The sequence below is a fragment of the Elgaria multicarinata genome, chromosome 5 (genome assembly GCF_023053635.1).
Source record: "Elgaria multicarinata webbii isolate HBS135686 ecotype San Diego chromosome 5, rElgMul1.1.pri, whole genome shotgun sequence".
NCBI classification, from domain to species: domain Eukaryota; kingdom Metazoa; phylum Chordata; class Lepidosauria; order Squamata; family Anguidae; genus Elgaria; species Elgaria multicarinata.
The window spans coordinates 46,637,336-46,657,001 of record NC_086175.1 but is presented as its reverse complement, the minus strand read 5'-3'; the positions used below and the strand labels follow the sequence as shown (position 1 = coordinate 46,657,001).

At 43.3% G+C, this 19,666-nt stretch overlaps 1 protein-coding gene across 1 annotated transcript in view; it reads left to right on the top strand.

Annotated features, from left to right (window-relative positions):
* ATP10A (ATPase phospholipid transporting 10A (putative)) overlaps positions 1 to 16,581 on the top strand; it is a 158,954-nt gene extending 142,373 nt beyond the window's left edge. The window contains exons 16-21 of the mRNA XM_063126292.1: positions 479 to 604; positions 6,053 to 6,253; positions 8,321 to 8,401; positions 10,283 to 10,387; positions 13,706 to 13,893; positions 15,150 to 16,581. Coding sequence (XP_062982362.1) covers positions 479 to 604; positions 6,053 to 6,253; positions 8,321 to 8,401; positions 10,283 to 10,387; positions 13,706 to 13,893; positions 15,150 to 15,873 — 1,425 coding nt within the window. The 3' untranslated portion in view covers positions 15,874 to 16,581. The remainder of the gene's footprint in view (positions 1 to 478; positions 605 to 6,052; positions 6,254 to 8,320; positions 8,402 to 10,282; positions 10,388 to 13,705; positions 13,894 to 15,149) is intronic.
* Positions 16,582 to 19,666: the final 3,085 nt, after the last annotated feature.

Below are 19,666 nucleotides of genomic sequence, written 5' to 3'. Positions count from 1 at the left end.
GGAACAAATCACAAACCACTGATACTAGACTCCATACAGAAACCTGGGTATCCTTCCTTCCTGTTAATTCGGATGTCCTGTTCAAATAAATGGGTGGGAAGCACTTGAAAATAAGCTGCCAGTGATTCATATGAGATGGTTCATCCCTCAGTATTGGTAACATGCAACATCAACTATAGTGTTTCTCAATGGAGGCAGTTGCACAGGTTTGGGTCATTGTTCAAATGAGTTATAAAGTTGATGGGGTACCAAATGAGAGATATGCATGTCTGAATCAACCTTTCTTCTGTGGACCGCTTTAGTAAGCAGCTCAAGTGCCATCTTTTCCCTTTGTGAACACCACAGGCCCTATTTTATCCCAGGGATATCTATGGAATCCTACTTCATCTGCCTAAACTAAAATCAGATTCAGTCTCTGAAATTACAGTAACATCTTCCAAAATAATACTGATCATGACAATTTCAACTTGTGTTGCAGGCTGTGATGGCAAGTGATTTTGCAATCCCAAAGTTCCGGCACTTGGAGAAACTCTTGCTTGTACACGGCCATTGGTGTTACTCCCGGCTTGCCAACATGGTGCTGTATTTCTTCTACAAAAACGCAGTAAGTGTATCATGGCTTTCTAGCCGTACGTGTCTCTGGATTGCCCCAAAGAATGCCTTTCACTCGTTTTGCCTGCTGAGAAGGCTGTGATGCCTTAGATTTGATCTGGTAATCCTGCTCCATGCCTCCAGAACCTTAAATGACCAACTTGCAGGGCTCCCTTTGGAGATGCTTCAGAGGCAGTATCTGTTGCAGACCACAGTGCCCTGCCATGATGATGTGTAGGTATTTATTAGCCAAAACCTTGGCTGCAGCCCTTTAGTTATAGTAGATGTCCCTCATTTCAGAAGCCCAGCTCCGAACCATTCTGTGGAACAGATGCTGTAGTTCCACATTATCCCTTGTTTTAAGAGTTTTTATCTGGCAACTCTTGTTAAAATGCAGATGGCTGGCATTTACAAGAATAGCAGACCCTGCTGTGTGACAGGAATCACGTGCAGGAGAATCAGTATGTGTAAACTTGATAACAAGAATAAGATGTGCTACTTAAGGATACTTTATAGAGCAGGTTTGGCAGACTTCAGGCTTTCGTCATTTGTCTTTTCCTTAAGCCTTGGGGTCCATCAGCTAGAACTAATCAAAGTTCTACAACTTCAGGCAGAACCTGTCACAAAATGGCAGCTTAGAGTGGAGCCACTCACACTTACCTGCAGCTCTTCATGAGGCAAACACTAGTGTGACCTACCCATGAAAGTATACACCATCCTTCCCAAACCCGGAGCCCTCCAGATGTTTTGGACTTTGACTGCAATCAGCCCCAAACAACATGGCCAGATGTCAGGATTGCTGGGGGTTGAATTCCAATACATCCAGCAGGGAAACCTGGTTGGGAAAAGCTGGTATACATCTGATTTATTACACATCAGAGCTTCCAATATCAAAACCTACAAATTCACCAGGAGACCTACATAGTGACTGCAAATAAAATAAGTAAACATTTTAGTCTGTGCTACAAGATTGTTGGTCAGATTGTATGTTTCTGAGCCTCGTTGCTCCTCAGCTGTTATGTTTGTCTATTTCTTTGTTTGCGTATCATTAGCACTTATATCCACCCTTCAAACACATTACCAGGGTGGTGAACATTAAAATATGAAGAGCTTCATAAAATAACTAACAGAGTAATCCTCAATTGGGGGTGTGGAGTAAAGTGGTGAATTGTCCACCTCCTCCTCCCAGGGCAGGTGGTACAAGTGGCAGCCTTGGCTTTTTTCTTCTCCAGAAATTCTTTATTTCCCCCCCTCCCACTGGTTTCAACAGGAGGGAAAATACGAGCACCAACTCCAAGCTGGCATAGGTGACTTGCCCAATCCTTTTCAGAAGTTCTTTATTGTGACTTAGCAAATTGCCATTATACACAAACACAGGATAAAACACTATACAATTTAAAACTCCACCTACAAACCATTAACCATGAATAGTTTTCCATACAGCTTTTTGACATTGTGGCACGTATTTGTAGAGCATTGACAAGAAATTTGGCAGTTCTAAAGGATACATACTTCTCAGCACCAGACAATAGAAAACAAGTCTTAAGAAGGGATGGCCTTCCCTTGAACGATCATAACAACAGATGAATGTATTTGGTTCTCAGATCATTATACACAGAGCATTTTAGCAGTACATGAGTAGTATCTTCAATTGATACTGAATTGCAACTGCATGCTCTATCCTTCTTAGGAACCCCCTTTTGCCGACCCACCCAGTCTGCCAATGGAAGAGCATTTAATCTTGCCCGAGTGAAGGCAACCCTCATTTTAATGTTTAGTAGATCTACCAGGTATTTTGGAATTGATAAGTACAAGGGAGTATAGGAGGCATAGAGGCTATTAGATTGGCAAGTCTTGATCTCAGCCACCTGAGATTGCATCTCAATATCCTTAAGCCTTTGGAGCACTAACACTTTAGCTCTATCATGACCTTGAGTTAAGAGAAAAGGAAACAAGTGCCCCACAGATGAGTGCTGGCAGGTGCTGGCAGAAGGGTGCTCTCCCCACCACCACCAGCAGAGCACCCGTCTGCCAGCAGAGGGACACTTCCAACCCATCCTAACCTGCAACAGTCAATAGATTTGGGGTTTCGGATTGCTCTGCAGTACATTAAAATAACCTGAAAATAACATCTACCAAAGCGGCATAAAAATATCAAAGTAAACCCAGTAAAACAGATCAATAAAACTTTAAAAGCCTTATTTGATATACTGTCTTTGCCTGGTGCCAGAAATAAAAATGGCGTACATTCCAGACCGTCCATCTCTCAAAGGTCGCTCCGGAAAGATGCTGACGTGACTAAAGAATAAGCCTATTTCGTGTTGCATCTCAGGCATGGAGAAGTCTGCTCACCTGTTGAGCTGCCATCAGAATAAGAAAGATATTCATGGAGATAGTGGCTTGGTGCACCACACTCAGCTGCCAGGAGTCTTCCTGGCTGAAAGCAGTGGCAAGATGACAATGATGTGCATGTCCGTGAAAGCACTCTCCAAGACCCACTGCCTATGGTGACAGTTGGTGGAACCTTTTCCCTTTTCCCAGAGGCTCATCCAGGCAGAGTGGAGCTTGATTGCACATGATCCCTCATTAAGAAGGTGAAACGTGAATTGATCCAAAGACCAAATTGTATTGTTAACGAGTTGCATTCAGTGGTGGAATTCCGCCAGCACAAAGTATCTACCACTTGTGGAAAACCTATTTTTATCCCTGCGGAACAGCTTGCGTAAAGCCTTGTGCAATAGCTTGCACAATTGCTTGTGTGACAGCTTGCACAAGCCAAAGCCAAGGATTGGATCTGACGCTTGCACAAGTATAAAATGGTTTCCACAAGTGGTAGAAACCACTACTGGTTGCGCTACTGGAATGATGCCATCGGATGCAACCCTAGGAGTTGGTTTACCGCTATAATAGCTTTGCAGAACCCCATCTTGCCAGAAGCAGGACATAATGACATATATGACCCCAAGGTTTGACTTGTAAAACTGTTTCTTAATATAAGTAGACAACAAAAAGAAAATATGGCCTTGCTTATCAGGAAAGGCCCTAAAACACTGGGATGGTTCAAAGCCTGGATTCTCCTGCATTTTTGGTTGACAAAAGATATTGCAGGCTTTACGTTAACCGGCTCGTCGGCTGGATGAAGAACAGAACACTGTATAGCAAGAAAGCATGCACTACCCAGCGCACATAAATTTGGACTGGGAGAAGAAACTGCTCTGCCGTTCAGCTATTTCTGACATATTTTGCTCAGAGGCTGTCCTTGTATAAATTAAACATAAAGCCTTCAAAATGGACTTATTCTGAAGAACCGTATTGAATCTTCTTGTATAAATTAAACATGAAGCCTTCAAAATGGACTTATTCTGAAGAACCATACTGAATCTTCAAAGAGCAATACAAGTTTGAATTGCAGATGTATTTTCACCCCCCAAGGGCAGAAATGCTCAAGACACTTTATTTAGAGTAGCCGTTCTGAAACCAATGGAACTACTCCAAGGGAGATGGTTAAAGGAGTGCACTACTCGTATCTGACAGGGCAGTCTAAGTGTTTCTTCTATGTAGGACCAGCCTTTTAAAATTGGAAGTGGGTGTACTCCTGGAAGTGTATATTTTAAACATCCAGTAATGATCAACAATTGGCAATAAACCTCTTGGGATTGTGTACAATAAGAGGAAGCATGTGTAACAAGAGACATTTTTCTAAATACTATAAGATTGGAAATGTACAGAGCTTTCCCAACATTATACTGTATGTAAGGGGGAGATCAAGATTGAATTGTCCAGCCCCGGCCCTGTTTTTTTGACCAGCGTCCATGTGTTGGATGTCACGTCTGCACCAGCTCCATTTGGGCAATCTGCACACCATAAAATCTGACCATGCAATTCCACCCTAAGCTCGTTGGCAGATTTCCATGAAGACTCTACTTAGATGTGACATGTATCGACATCCATAAGAACATAAGAAAGCCCTGCTGGATCAGTCAAAAGGTCCATCTAGTCTAACCTTCTGTTCACACAGTGGCCAACCAGCTGCCCACCAGAAACCCACAAGCAGGACATGAATGCAACGGCACCCTCAGGCTTTCTGAGGGAGGAGGGGGAGTGCTCTCACACATAGTCCTGATTCCCCTTTTATATACATACAGTACATAGGGTTCATGTTTGCAACCATCAAGAGCAATTATGTTTTGCTGCTCTGAACCCCCAATGTAATTTTTATTTATTTTATTTATTTAAAACATTTCTTGGCCAACTTTCAGGGCAGAAGCCTTCACAAGGTGGCTTACAACAATAAAATACATTTTAAAATAGCTTAAAATGTTAAAAGCAATAAAACATACACGGTAAAATAGAAGTTACAACAATAAAATCATGAAGAGCAACAAGGGCAATAGCAGTAAAAGAGTACTCATCTTGAGAAGGCCGTGGTAAAATAAAATGTTCCTAAGGCCTTCTTAAAAGCCTGAAAGGGTGGTGCATGGTGGACCTCCGATGGGAGTTTGTTCCACAGGTGTGGGGCCACTGCTGAGAAAGCCCTCTCCCATGTGGACACCCACGTAATTTCTCTCACAGGTGGGCAAACGAGAAGGGCCTCTCTTTCTGATCTTAAAGTGCGGGCAGGCTGGGACTAAGTCCTTCAAGTAACTTGGTCCCAAACCGTTTAGAGCTTTAAATGTCAAAAACAGCGAGGATAGCTATTGGAGCTGGAATGATCGTATAAAATATCAAAGGTTTGTTGCGAGAACCCACGGAAAATTGAAAGAGGAAGTAGGGAGACATTTCTCCCTCTGTCCCACTCCCTGACCAGTTTTCTCTGATTCCAGTTGTCTCCTCCAATTGATTCCCTTGGCACAGGGAGAGGGAGAGGTCCCCGAGAAAGCTAACTCTCCGCATGACCATTGCAAGGGAGGAAACTGATTCCAGGGCATCTTTCCAAAGGATGTGCTGCCTTTGAGCCCAATTACCCCCTTCCCCGCTGCAGTTGTTTTGGCATCTCAGTCTCCCTGTGCACTAGTTTCTGCTTCACAACCTACACACAGGGCTGGTTTTGAGGAATTGGGATGGATGCAAACACCAGTTTTTGGCTGCAAAGGTATTAGATCTCTACTATTAATAGATACCCTTTACTAACCTGCTTCTCTGTCCTTCCCCATTTAGGCCCCGGGGATATCTGCATGCAGATGTGCCGCTTTATAGATATGAGGAATGATAAAAGAAATTCTATGCCTATGCATAATTCCTCTCTTCCCTTGCACATAACCATCATGAAATTGTTCCCTTCTTTGGTTCAGAGAAAGGCCTGGAAATAGGGTGAGGGTTATTTTGTGGCAGCCAAAAAGAGAATAATGTATATGAAAAAGGAGATATTGTGTCCCTGCTTTTCAGAGTTGTGTGATGGTTGCAAATACCCAAGACAAGCAAATCCCAAAGGTTAACGTGTTGCTCTTTTTTCTTTTTCAAGATGTTCGTGGCCCTTCTTTTCTGGTACCAGTTTTACTGCGGCTTTTCTGGGTCGTCAATGATAGACCAGTGGTACCTGATCTTCTTTAACTTATTATTCTCATCCCTTCCCCAATTGATTGTTGGAGTGCTTGATAAAGACGTACCTGCAGATGTATTAATTGCTGTGCCTAAGCTCTACACAAGCGGCCAGAATATGGAGGTAACAACTTGCCTTTGCTGTGTGCTTTCAGGTCTTGCAACGTAAGGCTGAAACTGATGGATTGACACAAACTAAAACTTTCTTTAAAATGATAACCTGTGTTGCTAATGCAGTTTTTTTTTGGGGGGGGGGGATTCTTGAAGTATGTGAAGGAGAGGGGGGTTGGAGATTGGTGGGTTAGGCTGAAGGGATTTGAGACTGCTGGGGGGGGGGGGGCAGATAAACTGCCAGAGAAGAATTTGAATTCCCATAAAGCTCACTTTTTAGGTGAGCTTTACAAGCCCCCAAAGCTCATATCTTACCCTGAGCTCAGAGAACTTCCCTGACATCTCAGGAATCTAGAGAACCTCTTTCAGTCTGAGGGACGTTTCAGAGAATATATTTGGGGTGAATATATCCAGTGGTGGGTGGGGACCGAAGGCAAAAAAGTTCATAACCAAAATGTAAAAAAACAAACATATTTTAGCTTAAAGCTCTTACTGCCAGTAAATAAGCAAGCAATTTAAACTTTTAGAATTGAGAAAATACTGGACAAAAGCCAGGAAACACCAAGTAATTGGTGCTTGGGGGGAAAGGGGTGTGGCCATCTAGGGAAGCCCAGAGGACCAGATTGGAACCCCCAGGAGGGGTGGATTTATCCCCTGGACATAAAGTTCTGCACCCCTGATCTAGATGGACCTGGTTGAGTTGAAATCCCTGATGGATAAATCTTACTGAAAGAGGGATGGGGGTGGGTGGGTACAACCCTGTTAATTCTGCTCCATCTCTCATTGGCTTTTAATACCAACAACTATGGTATCCTCTTGGATTGACTCTGCGATGGGCATTGGAGGCACTGGCCTGGTTCAGACAACACTCTAAACCATGCTGCTTAACCACAAAATGGTTAAGGGAATGCAGCATGTGTTACAGTGGTTCTAGTCCTACCTGTGGGACCAATTTCAGAGAAAAACATTGGGTGACCATTCCTCGGCCCCTTGGCAGTTGAGCTATAGGGATCCGCAGGGTACCATCCTGTCCCCAATATTGTTTATGAATATTGGCTATATGAAGCCACTGAGAGTGGTCATTAGGAGATTTGGAGCCAAGTGCCATCAGTATGTCTCCCTGTGACATCTAAATCAGGTGAGGCTGTGCAAGTCCAAACCAATGCCTAGACTCAATACTGGATGAGGGCCAGTAAACTGAAACTGAATCCTGGCAGGATGGAAGCCCTGTGGGTGAGTGGTTCCTGGGTTTGGGAGATAGGCTTACTGCCTGTTCTTGATGGAATTGCACTCCCTTTGAAAGGTCAGATCCATAATTCGGAGTTACTTCTAAATCTGTCATGATTGCTGGAGGACCAAGTGGTCACGGTGGCTTGGAGTGCCTTTTACCTGCTTCAACTGGTTCACCAACTACAACCTCTCCTGGACAGGTGACAGTGGTACAGGCACCATAACCTCAAGTCTGGATTACTGCTATGTGCTCCAGGGCTTAAGGCTTCTCTGAAAGCTGGAGCTAATGTAGAACACACAAGCTTGGTTGCTTTCAAGTTTAGGGTTTGAATAGTAGTGTACATAGCCCTAAATACCTTGGGACCAAGATACCTGAGAAAGCACTTTCTCCCTTACCAACATGCCCAATCCCTGAGGTCATAAGAGGGCCTGCTCCTGATTGTTCCACATGGGCCTATGGCCTGACTGGAATCCACCCGGAGAAGATCCTTTAGTGTGTGGTTCCCTTTTTATTGAATTCCCTCCCTGCCTCTGGAGGTGGCAACACTGCATTGTTTGGGGCACCTCCTGAAAAAAGCTCTTTTCCAGGAAGCTTTCCTTAATTGACCAGCCCTGGTTTTATTGGAACTGGTTTTATAGTTTTTTAAAGAATATTTTTATATCATGTTTCTTATTTTTATCTTTGGTTCATTTTATCTCTTGTTGTTCACTGTTCCAGAATCTGTTTAGATGTGTTCCGGTATACAAATAGTGTAAATAAATAAATAGATGAAATCCTCCTGTAGCAGTTGATCTTCCTTATAAGAAATGGCTTGTCAGATTTGAAGCTCTCTGTGTTTCTCTATTGCAGGAATACAAGCCACATATGTTTTGGATGAACATGATTGATGCTCTCTACCAAAGCCTGATCTGCTTTTTCATCCCTTACTTTGTAAGTTATCAATTGTAAGCACCCTCAGAACTGACCCTTCCTTCTTCTAATCAGAGGGGAAACAGAGCCAGTCTTAGTAAATACGTTGTAGGCAAGACTAGCATTGCAAGAAAGTGGCTTCTACGCATATGGCTTGGCAGTCTTGAGGCTCTGGGTGAAAACAGACATTCCAAATTATCACAGGCCTGGTTACAGATATGAAAGAAGAGGCTGGTGGCAGTAAATGAAAAACCGTTTCCTGTGCCTCACACAATGGGGATTAGATTTTCTCTAATGCTGTGCTGAAAATTTCAACCATTCCATTTTCAGCATGGTGGGGAGAAAATGAAAACTTGGGCAAAAGGGGCTGGGAGAGGTGAGAATTTCAGAGAACTTTCTCCTTGGGGAGGAGAAGAATGTGTTTTCCACATACTTTTTTAAATGTAGCAAATTGTTGAAGGGTCTTCTTCCTTTCTTCTCTTTTTAAAACACCCCTGGCATTTTCAGAAGACCAGAAGTGCTTAATATTTATTTATTTATTTATTTATTTATTTATTTATTTATTAAACTTATATACCGCTCCCATAGCCAGGGCTCTCTGGGCGGTTTACAGAAATTATGGATGCTTATTGGAGAGGGAGAGGTCACATGGTCTCCAACAGGCATTCACTAAGAACTGTTGGGTGCATCCACGTGCTGCAAGAAGTGGGCGGTGGTGGTGGTTGGTTGGTTGGTTTTGAAAAAAAAAATAGGTAGAAAGGTCCTCCACAAGCAGCTACGCTTTAAAAAGGTATATGGAAATCCTGTCCCTCTCCCCAAGAGAAAATTCTTCGAATTTCTCCCCCTCTCTGCGAAACAGACAACAAAAACAGTGCCTCTTTTGCAGGGAGAGAGAAAGTTCCCAAAAATAGGGGGCAGGTTTTGACCCAGCACTAATTTTCTCTGTGCCAAGCAGCAAGAACAAGGCTTTCTGGTATAAAATGATGGGTGATTAACAGTGTTATAAAAGTGAGACCAGAAAAAAGCTTCCTTCAGGGAGTTGTGGCTAGAGCTATATGCAAATGGCCTCCTCAAACTCATCCTATTTGTGGACAGAGAAAGTAAGGGACCATTTCACCAATTTTTTCCAAGGGGGATAAGAAATTCTCCAGCAGTTTCTTGGGAGCGTGGTGTTAGCAGTGGCAGTAGCAAAGATTATTTTTCTTAAGGTGTTTTTGTTTATTTGTGTCATTACTGCAGCCTGTCTTAACAGCCTGGCCACTATTTTGCATCTTCCGCAATGCTTGGGCCTAGCGCTATGTTGTGAAATGGTGGAGAATATTCAGAGACAATTCTGCAAAGTGGCCTTCTTTTCTCGTAGGGGTGATAAACAGAAAAATCTCAAAAGTTTTATCTGGGGGTGGGGGGACGTCTACCGAGACGTTTTTGGCTCAGCTCTAGTTATGGCAAATCTGTTTTGACAGGCATAGAGAAATAGCAGTGTGGGGAGAGGATGAATGTGTATACTCTCTAAATCATGACTTCTGACAAACTGTGATGGCCACGGCCTTCCTTTCCTTTTCGTCCCAATACATCCCAGAACCAGCAGTATTTCTGCTGTATCACCAACCCGACTTCTGTCTATAGACTAATTCATATATTAAGTTTTGTATGTTTACACTTAAGAAGTTTTTAAAGTATATTTCTAAGTGTGAATGATACAAATCCATGTTTTGAAACACATGGAGCCTTCATCAGGGAGTTGTGATGGCGGTGCAGGTCCTTAGTGAACATATACTTAGTGACAAAGCCAGGTTTGCTTCTGTGTAATGCATGGAATTTTTCAAATATGTTGGCCTTCCGTTTCTATGTTTGACATTTTAAAAGAACTGATTTGCTTAATCCCCTGTTTGATATTTTCAGACATACTACGATTCAGACGTGGATATATTCTCATGGGGAACCCCTATCACCACAGTGGCCCTCTTCACCATAATATTGCATTTGGCTATTGAAACCAAAACCTGGGTAAGTTGCCGAGAGAAACTGGCATCACAGCTCACTCTCAGGCCTTAACTAGACCTAAGGTTTATCCGGAGTTGCCCCAGGGTTGCCCCCTGCCTGCTCCTGGGATATCCTGTGTGTCATTTACATGAACAGGGATGACCCTGGGATGATCCCAGGATAAACCTTAGGTCTAGCTAAGGCCGAAGGCAGAGGTGTTGAACATTATGCTCATGGGCCAAATCCGGCCCACCTGGGCTCCCTGTCCATCCATCCATCCATCCAGGATTCCCAAAATGCCCCCATCCTCTTTCCCTCAGCCCCACACCTTTCCCCTGACTGCCAAATTCATAATCCCCAGCCAGATAAGATGATGAGAGTTGTATTCCAACACATCCAGAGGGGACTAGGTTGGGGAAGGCTGGCTTAAGCATTCATAGAGAGAGATATTGGCACAGCACCACAGATATCTCGTTCTCTGTCCATGATGCCCTTGAAAGCAAGTTCCCTGTGCATTTAGATGCACAGGGATGACCCCGGGATGATCCCGGGATAAACCTTAGGTCTAACTAAGACCTCAGTCCCACTGTACCTCGCCCAGTGTCTTCTTATTTAATTTTCTTTTTATTAGCAGCTCCAGCAAAGAACATCACAGTAGTGTATTGCAGTAGTTTTATCCATTCTGTTTAAATGATGTCTTATTGGAATGTGATGTTTGTAATACGTTCTGTGCATTCTCAAGAGAAGAACAAACCAGTTTCTAGGTTCAAGTTTGGGTTCTGCTCAGGGCCCTCCCCACCCCATCCCAGTCTTCAGCAAATCTTTGTGCATTTTACAAACCCTCATAGCAAGCCCAGTTCAAGTTCGTTAAGACCAATCAGTTGGTTTATCCATCAGGTGGCCTGCATTCCAAGGCAATCAATGTTGCCCTTCTATTTCCATCATTTCAAGGTTATTGCCTCCCTTCTCCTCTTTGCTCAGTCTGTAACCTCTGCCCATTCACCTCTATGGATGTAACTATATGCTAGTCTTGAAGAACATGCCATTCACCCTGTTTCTCACTTACCTTTCCTCCCCCAGTAATTAAATGTGTTCCACTGCCCTCCCAAAGCAAAGAACATATGAAGAGTCATGCTGGATCAGACCAAAGATCCATCTAGTCCAGCCTTCTGTTCACACAGTGGCTAACCAGCTGTTGACCAGAGACCCACAAGCAGGACTTGAGTGCAACAGCACCCTCCCATCCATGTTCTCCAGCAACTGGTGTACATAGGCTTGCTGCCTTTGCTACTGGAGATAGCACATGGCCATCAGGACTAGTGGCCTCCAGGAATTTATCTAACCCCCTTTTAAAACCATCCAAATTGGTGGCTATCATTCTGTCTTGTAGCGAATTCCATAATTCAAAACTTCTTGTAAACCCAGATTGGTGAGGAGGACTGAGTATTACTTTTATTTGTGCTCATAATCTTGGTTTCTTTTTACCGCCTGGTGGAAAGCATGACTGCGGCATATACCCTTCACATCACCAGCCTTTGCATTCCAGTGGGAGAGTTAACAAGAAGGTTGCCCAGCGACCTGAGATCACCCAAAAGCCTTAGAGAGGAAGGAACAGCTATGGCTGCTGCACTGAAGATGGGCTTATTCATATATTACAATTGTGGCACAGAGGCCACATATACACATCAGTCATGTCCATATGCAGGTATCATGTGGGACAGGAAGACAGTTTTGGTTACTTCCAATTCCAGCACTGAAACTGGGGCTGGGGCTGGAATTATATCATCTTCCCATCCCTCCCGGTTCCTGTAGGCAGACACTCCTGGGCAATGCAGGGCCAGAGCACATGGTGTGGCTCCCTCCCATGCTACAACAGTAATGTGTGAACCAGTCCAAAGTAGCCTGCATCCATACGCAGTACTACCAAAATCAGAACTTGAGAGGAGGAGGAGGAGGAAGAGGAAGTCCAGCAAGTGACATAATGCTAGGAGATTTGGCCAGCTTTCCTGCCAGGGGCAGTTTGTTTTATACACGTTTTGAAAGTGCGCTACTGCTTGGCAGATGGGTTGCCCTGTTTCCCAAGAGATTTTTCCCCCCCCCAGAAAATGGAGACAAGGGAGGGGCAAAGAAATTGTCAAAATGGGGAAAGAATTCAAAAATTCTGCTTGTAAGCACAGGAGAGAGTTATGCAGAGGTGTTGCTAAACTTCATAATTACCTGGCGTGGAGCATGAATTTGTCTAGTTCATAATGTTGGATGCAATAGTTCTGCAATAGGAATCAAAGAATCCGGAATGTCAAATGAGTTTTTGTACATGCGCAGAATGGGCTTTTAATATGAGTCTGTTGTTTCTCCAAGCCCTGGAGGCTAATGGCTGCTTAGCCAGAGCTAAGCTGACATCCCAAAGGGGGATTTTTAAGACTCCAAAAAACAGTCGGGGAAGTGGAACCTTGGATGAAGGTGCTCTACAGTCACTGAGGGTGAGACTGTCTCACCAAGCATTGGGAAATGCCCCAACCTGATCGACCCTTACCCTTCGTAAGGGTAAAAACTTTTTATGCCTTCTCTTCTAGCTATCCTCTAACCTATATTTTCTTGAGCTTTTTCAGCTTATAGGGAGTCTAAAAAAGCTTTTAGCCCAGAAACCTTAATGTTATTAAATCCAAATTACAGTAGATACTACAATACAGTGTAGTCAATTTAGAATCTCAGGAATGTGTATATATATTTAAGGGTGTATATATCCAATAGGTGCCAGCAACACTAGCACAAGTGGCATCCTCCACTAAAACAGGTTTGAATATCCATTTGGTCAGGGAAGAATATATTCTTTTCTGCAATTGAATCTACTGGCTTTAAGACTTTAGCAACATTAATTCTCCCATAATGAGAATGTTCAATTGGCCATCGTCATTTGGCTTGATTCTGTTCTGCCTGTGAAGTCGTTTCAATAGAACCACACCATCTAACAAGGAATAGATCCATTGAAATGAATGATACCTATGTTAACTAACATTTGATATAAACCAAGGCCCTTTTACACTGATCCTCTACTTAGGCCTTAGCTAGACCTAAGGTTTATCCCGGTGTCGTCCCGGGGTTGTCCCTGCCTGCTCCCGGGATCCCCTGTGTGCCATTTACATGAACAGGGATGATCCCGGGATGATCCTGGGATAAACCTTAGGTCTAGCTAAGGCCTGAGTGTCTTTAGATTTTCCCACATATGTAGAAAATACACTGGGGAGTACTGAATTTCCCTACATTGTAAAACCCCATGCTCTGTTGTTGCTGTTCCCAGAAGATACCAGAATTGCACATTAATTTTAAGTATGTTTCTTTTAGACTTGGCTACATTTGTCATCTTGTGTCTTCAGCATTGCTTTATTCTTCATGGTGGCTCTCGTTTACAACGCATCGTGCCCAGTATGTTATCCTCCATCCAATCCCTACTGGATTATGGAAAAGCTGATGGGGGATCCTATGTTTTATCTGTCTTGTCTTATAACCCCTGCTGTTGCTTTGCTTCCCAGGTAGGCTATTTCCTTTTCCTTGATTTTATAGCTTTCATTCTTTTGTGAAGACATTTGGAACTCTATTACTAACTTGTTAGGCATGTGCATATGCTGAAATAATCAAAATATGACATATAGCTGACAAGCGCAAATGAATCGATGGTTTTATATTTTTTGCCATTGGCCATAACAAATAGATGAAATGTATATCAGGTAAATCACAGCAAAAGAGATTTGTTAACAGATACAATCCTATGTAAACTTCCATGTGCAAACAGTATAGAAGCGAAGACATGGCGAGGAATCAGGGTCATGCTTGCCGAAGCAGCCAGCGTCAAGTGTGGGCAGGGCTGGGCATGTGCCGAGGGCCCATACAACATCAGGGCCCACTGACAAGCACCCCCTGGAGTGGCTCCTCTACCATTGCAAGCTGCTCATTCACTTGCCTCTTGCTCACTGGCTCTCTACCTGCCAAGCAAGCAAGTGGTGAGAAAGAGGGTGAGGAGTGCTGGTAACAGTAGTGATGAGAAGGTAGACGCACCGAGGGAGGGGTCCCATTGTGGGTGTCTTGCCAACTGGAGCTGGCAGTGCCCACTGACTCCACCCACAAACTCCATGCACTCAAAGTCCTGTTGCATAGTGGTCTATGTGCATGCACCTAAACATGGCCTGTAACCTCCATTTTTGTAAAATGTATAGGGAGCCCACAAGCATAGGTTTCTATGCAAACTGAATATTGAACAGATGAAGGTCAGAACAGGGGCGTGCATTCATTTCTATGTGCACGTGTGATCATTGACATGGGGCCAAGATCAAATGTTATCTGTTCTGCAGATAATGATGCCTGTATCGCATGGAATCCGTGCAGAGGAGTTGTAGATGCAGAACCCTTTATCATTGTTTTTAGTTATACGTTGCTGTATATGTTTTTGTGGTTTTAAATTTTGTATATTGTTTTTAATTGTTTTAATCTTATGTAAACCGCACAGACAGCTTCGGCTATCGGGCAGTATACAAATAATAATAATAATAATAATAATAATAATAATAATAATAATAGCAGCTAAAACCCCATTAATTAGCATCCATGATGATGATGATGATGATGATGATGATGATGATGATGATGGGGAACAACAGAAGTTTGGAAGGGGGAGTCCCACCAACATGCAACCTTGCTTCATATGGCATTCTGCCTGCACCAGTCAGTCAAAACTTAATTGGTACACTATTATTTCGGTACATTTTCTTAATTCTTTGACTTATTCCTCTAGATTTCTGTACAGAACACTTCAAGGAACACTTTTCCCAACCCAGCTTCAGCTTGGGCGCCAGTTGTCAAGGGTGCCACTAGACACTCGCAACCGACTTTTAAACAGATGGAACCCCCGAAAGGATGCCGATCCCCATAAATGCCCATGTGCGCCTTATTCTCCGGAAAGCCCGCGTATCACTGCTAGTGATTCATCAAGGGCCTGTCAGCAAAACAGTCCCAGAGAATTATCTCGACGAGAACCCACAGAATTATCTCAGCCAGGAAATGAACTCTCTCAGCCACCAAAACCAAAGCCAGAGGCTACAACAGGTTTAAATATTCCTTCCCCTCCTCTTGGTGCTTCTCTATGTGAAGGGAATGGGCGTTCTCCAGTAGCTCATGGTCAAGAAGAAATGTCCTCGGGTTTTCACAAAGGCACTTCAGAGGTGGAGCCAACCTCAGTAGACGAAACATTCCAGTGGACCTCAGCCATAGACCAATCAGACTCCAGCTTATTGAACTGGATCACATCGACTCCATTGTTTAATGGCATTGGAAGTGATCTGCCCTGGTTATCACACAGTTTACAAAGTGTCAAGCAGGACAATACAGCTCTGTGTAACTGCAGTTCTCAAGACTTTGGAGGGTCCACAGAGCAGAACCTGAACTCTTCTCAGCAAGAAATGAAAAAGTCTGCAGATAGCTGCTTAAGAACGGAATCTCTTGAAACAACTTTTTTATGAAGTAGCTGTTATAGCGTATGTTTTCTATTTGCACAAGGAGTATAGAGTTGCTCTGTTTCCCAGGATGAAACAGAAAATCAAGGTACATAGTTTTATCTGAAAATAAATTTTAAGCGCAATATGTAAAAAACAAGAGCTTTATATACAAATAAAAGGTGCATATATATATATTATATATTTATTTTTCATCTCATTTTACACACATGCAATGTGCAGTATCCAAGCCCACTCACACATCAGTGGAATCCACCACTAGGGCAACAAGAAGCTAGCAGTTCTAAAAGCAACCTGAAACGAGCAAAAATGCTCGTTTCCGGAGCAGGGTAGGTCAACAGAGCTTCCAGAAGGCACCTCTGCTGATCTCTCTCGATCTGGAACAAGGGTTTCTGCCTGTTTCCGGTATTGCTTTTTTGAACTACTAGCTTTTCGTTTCACAAGCAGGGGGTCCCACTTGCACAACAGATTGAGTGGTTGCATAGTGCCAGTATTGGATACTGCCAGTTCCGTTCATTTTTTTATTTTGCTTTCGTTCTGTTACAGGCTCATTTACCTGGTCACAGCTGTTGGAATGATGTGATAACTGTCAGTTCAGCCAACATTTGGGAGCTTGCCTGTTTTTAATACAATGTATGGAGTCCTCATGAGGTTTCTTTCAGGGAGAGGAGTTGGATGAGGGGAAGGAAGGAATATATGCACGGAGGCAAATTACTAGGCAATCCTTCAGATACAAAACCTCACTCTGTAAAATAGCATGACACTGCCAAGGAAATGATGCTGACATAAGATGTGACCTTATTTTTATATTTCAACCGTAGCTGTTTATGTATTATGAGAAAACCAATAAATAAATGAAGATTTATACTGCAAATATGTAATCCTGTCAGTGAAAGTGCAGTTCTTCATTTGATCACTTGCAATGAAAGAAGTCGTAATGGGCTGGGGAATGGTGGGACCATTAAAGCAAGAGATAATTTACTTGTGGCACTAAGGGCCAATTCTTACGTTGCAGGTACCATGTGGTTACTGTTTCTCCCATGGCATACTGGTAGAGCAGGTGAAATTTCATAGAAAGGTAATAATGTGTTTCTCACACAAGCATACAGTAGCTCAACATCACAGGAGGTTACACTGATGCGGGAAGAAACCAAACTATTGGTCCCTCCTAGTGTTACAGGAGTGGCAACAAATGGAGCCATGGGAGAATAAATGGCAGCAACCTTGTACTTGTGGTGCAAAGGGCACTGCCATGACACAGGCTCTGAACACCAGACCTCACGCCTGCCACCACTTCTTTATGCCATGACACAGGCTCTGAACACCAGACCTCATGTCTGCCACCACCTCTTATGGGGCGACACAGGCTCTGAACACCAGACCCGGCCGAGGCTACTCCCTGCTCAAGCCAAGCACCACCACTTGATACGCCTGAGGCAAGGGATAAAGCCCACCTTCCTCCAAACTATGTGGAGAAAGGGGTTTAAAATGGAGAAGGATTTTTAATATATATAATAATGCGCTGTGAGTTATATCTGCTTAGGTGAATGATTGTCAGAGTGGGTGCTGAATGTGTAAACTTAAGATGATAAACGCCAAACAGACACGTGGGATTTTTGTGGTAGTTTTAAAACAAACAATCAAAATTTATTTTTAGAAGTTCATAAGCTTTGTTTCAAATAACATTTAAAAACATTTTTGAAACCTTTCATACAATCCGGTCACTCTCACATTCGCGCTTTCCTTTTTCTCACACAATCACTCTTGAACTTTCTTTATTATCAGTATTGATTAATATACTTCCACTACGTGCACACCACACCCTAAAGACACCACTCACTACACTGACTCTCAAATTTCCCAGAACTTAAGTACCATAAATACAGAGAGCACTACAGACTCTAAGAGTACCTAACAAGTCTCCCTGAAAAGCTTTCCTGAAAAGAACAAGAACTCTCAATCCCCTCAGTCCTTCCCTTATATATATCACTCCTCCCCCCTCCCAAGACATTCTAACTCCGCCCACTCAGGCCAACATTCTAAAAACCACAGACTTACAAACCGCAGACATACATTTGGAATTGACTTGTGGGGTGTAACGCCACAGGCACCTTTAAAAGATTTCGATCATCCCAGAGTGCAGGACACGGAATCATGGGCTCAAGTTACAGGAAGCCAGTTTCCGGCTGGACATCAAGAAAAACTTCCTGACTGTTAGAGCAGTACAACAATGGAACCAGTTACCTAGGGAGTTTCTGGGCTCTCCCACACTAGAGGCCTTCAAGACGCAGCTGGACAACCATCTGTCAGGTATGCTTTAGGGTGGATTCCTGCACTGAGTGGGGGCTTGGACTCGATGGCCTTATAGGGCCCCTTCCAACTCTACTATTCTATGATATGATTCTAAAGCTCCTTTTGAACTTCTCTTGTGAACAGTGTTGATGTAGCAGGAGAGCCAAAACCATATGTCCATTATAGCCAAAGTAGGTCTGATTGAATCACACATCCCTGATTTAACAGTAGCATGAACGTATGGTTGTGCCATCATAGTTGAGTCCAAACAGACAGAACTTTCATATCACTCAAGATTAACTGAAGTCCAGCTCACATTTAGTGATACCCCCTTAGGGCATCTTGCCACTGTTTGGGATACGTTATATGGGAAATGGAAAATGTATTCATTTATATGAATAAATAAAACTAGGGAGATTCTTACCCAAGAGTATGTATGTATGAATTTAACCCATGAATATATGTATATATTTTAGCCCTGGAATCTTCAGTGTGAATGTACCCAGGGTGGCCAACAGCAAGACAAAAACAATACAGCACATCATTTTTTAAAGATCAATAACAAAAGCAGAAGAGAGCAGATAAAACAATCAGTTAATCAGTAACCAGATGTGGATCAGCCAAAATATATACAGTGGCTTAAAAGAACTAAGCAAAATTAATCTTCAGGCTTTTGCCTGGCACCAGAAAGATAACAGCATAGATACCAAGTGAACCTACTGGGGCAGGCATTCCAGAGGAAGTGTGCTGCAACTGAAAAGGCCCTGTCACCATGGATGGAGCCTCAGATGATGACCTCAGTAATTGGGCAGACTAATGATGGGCAAGGCAATCCAAGAAATAAGTCAGATCCCAGGCGGTATAGGATTTTAAAGGTAAACACCAATACCTTGAGTTTAATTGGAAATGGACCAGAAGCCAACAAACTGTTTTAGTATGATCTTGCCACGGTTAGCAGCTTAGCAGTTACATTGTGAACTAACTGCAGCTTTTAAGCTGTCTTCAAAGGCAGTTCTACATTTAACACATTGTAGTAGTTCCACTTGAAGGTTAACCAGTGCATGTTTAACTCAGAACAGAAGAAGTGCCCATCTAGTCCAGCACTCTGTTCACACAGTGGCCACAATAACTCTGCCCAGCAGGAGCCAGGGTTGGTGCACCAACCTAAGCTGGTAAGCAAATCTCCAGCCTCAAGCTGGATCTATGAGCACTGCTCAAAACTGCAAACCTGATCCTCTATCACAGGGATGGGCAACTTGTGGCCTTCCATATGTTTTGGCTTACAACCCCTATCATCCTTCACCATTGGCTATGCTTACCAGGGCTGATGGGTATGGTAGGCCAAAATATCTGGAGAGCAACAAATTGCCCACCCCTGCTTGAGGGTGATGTGCAACCCCAAAGCAAGCTGGATAAACACCACCTGATGAACCATCCACCAACAGCACCTCCAACTTGTTGGAATGGAATGTCAGTTTATTGACATTTATCCAGTCAATGCTGTTCT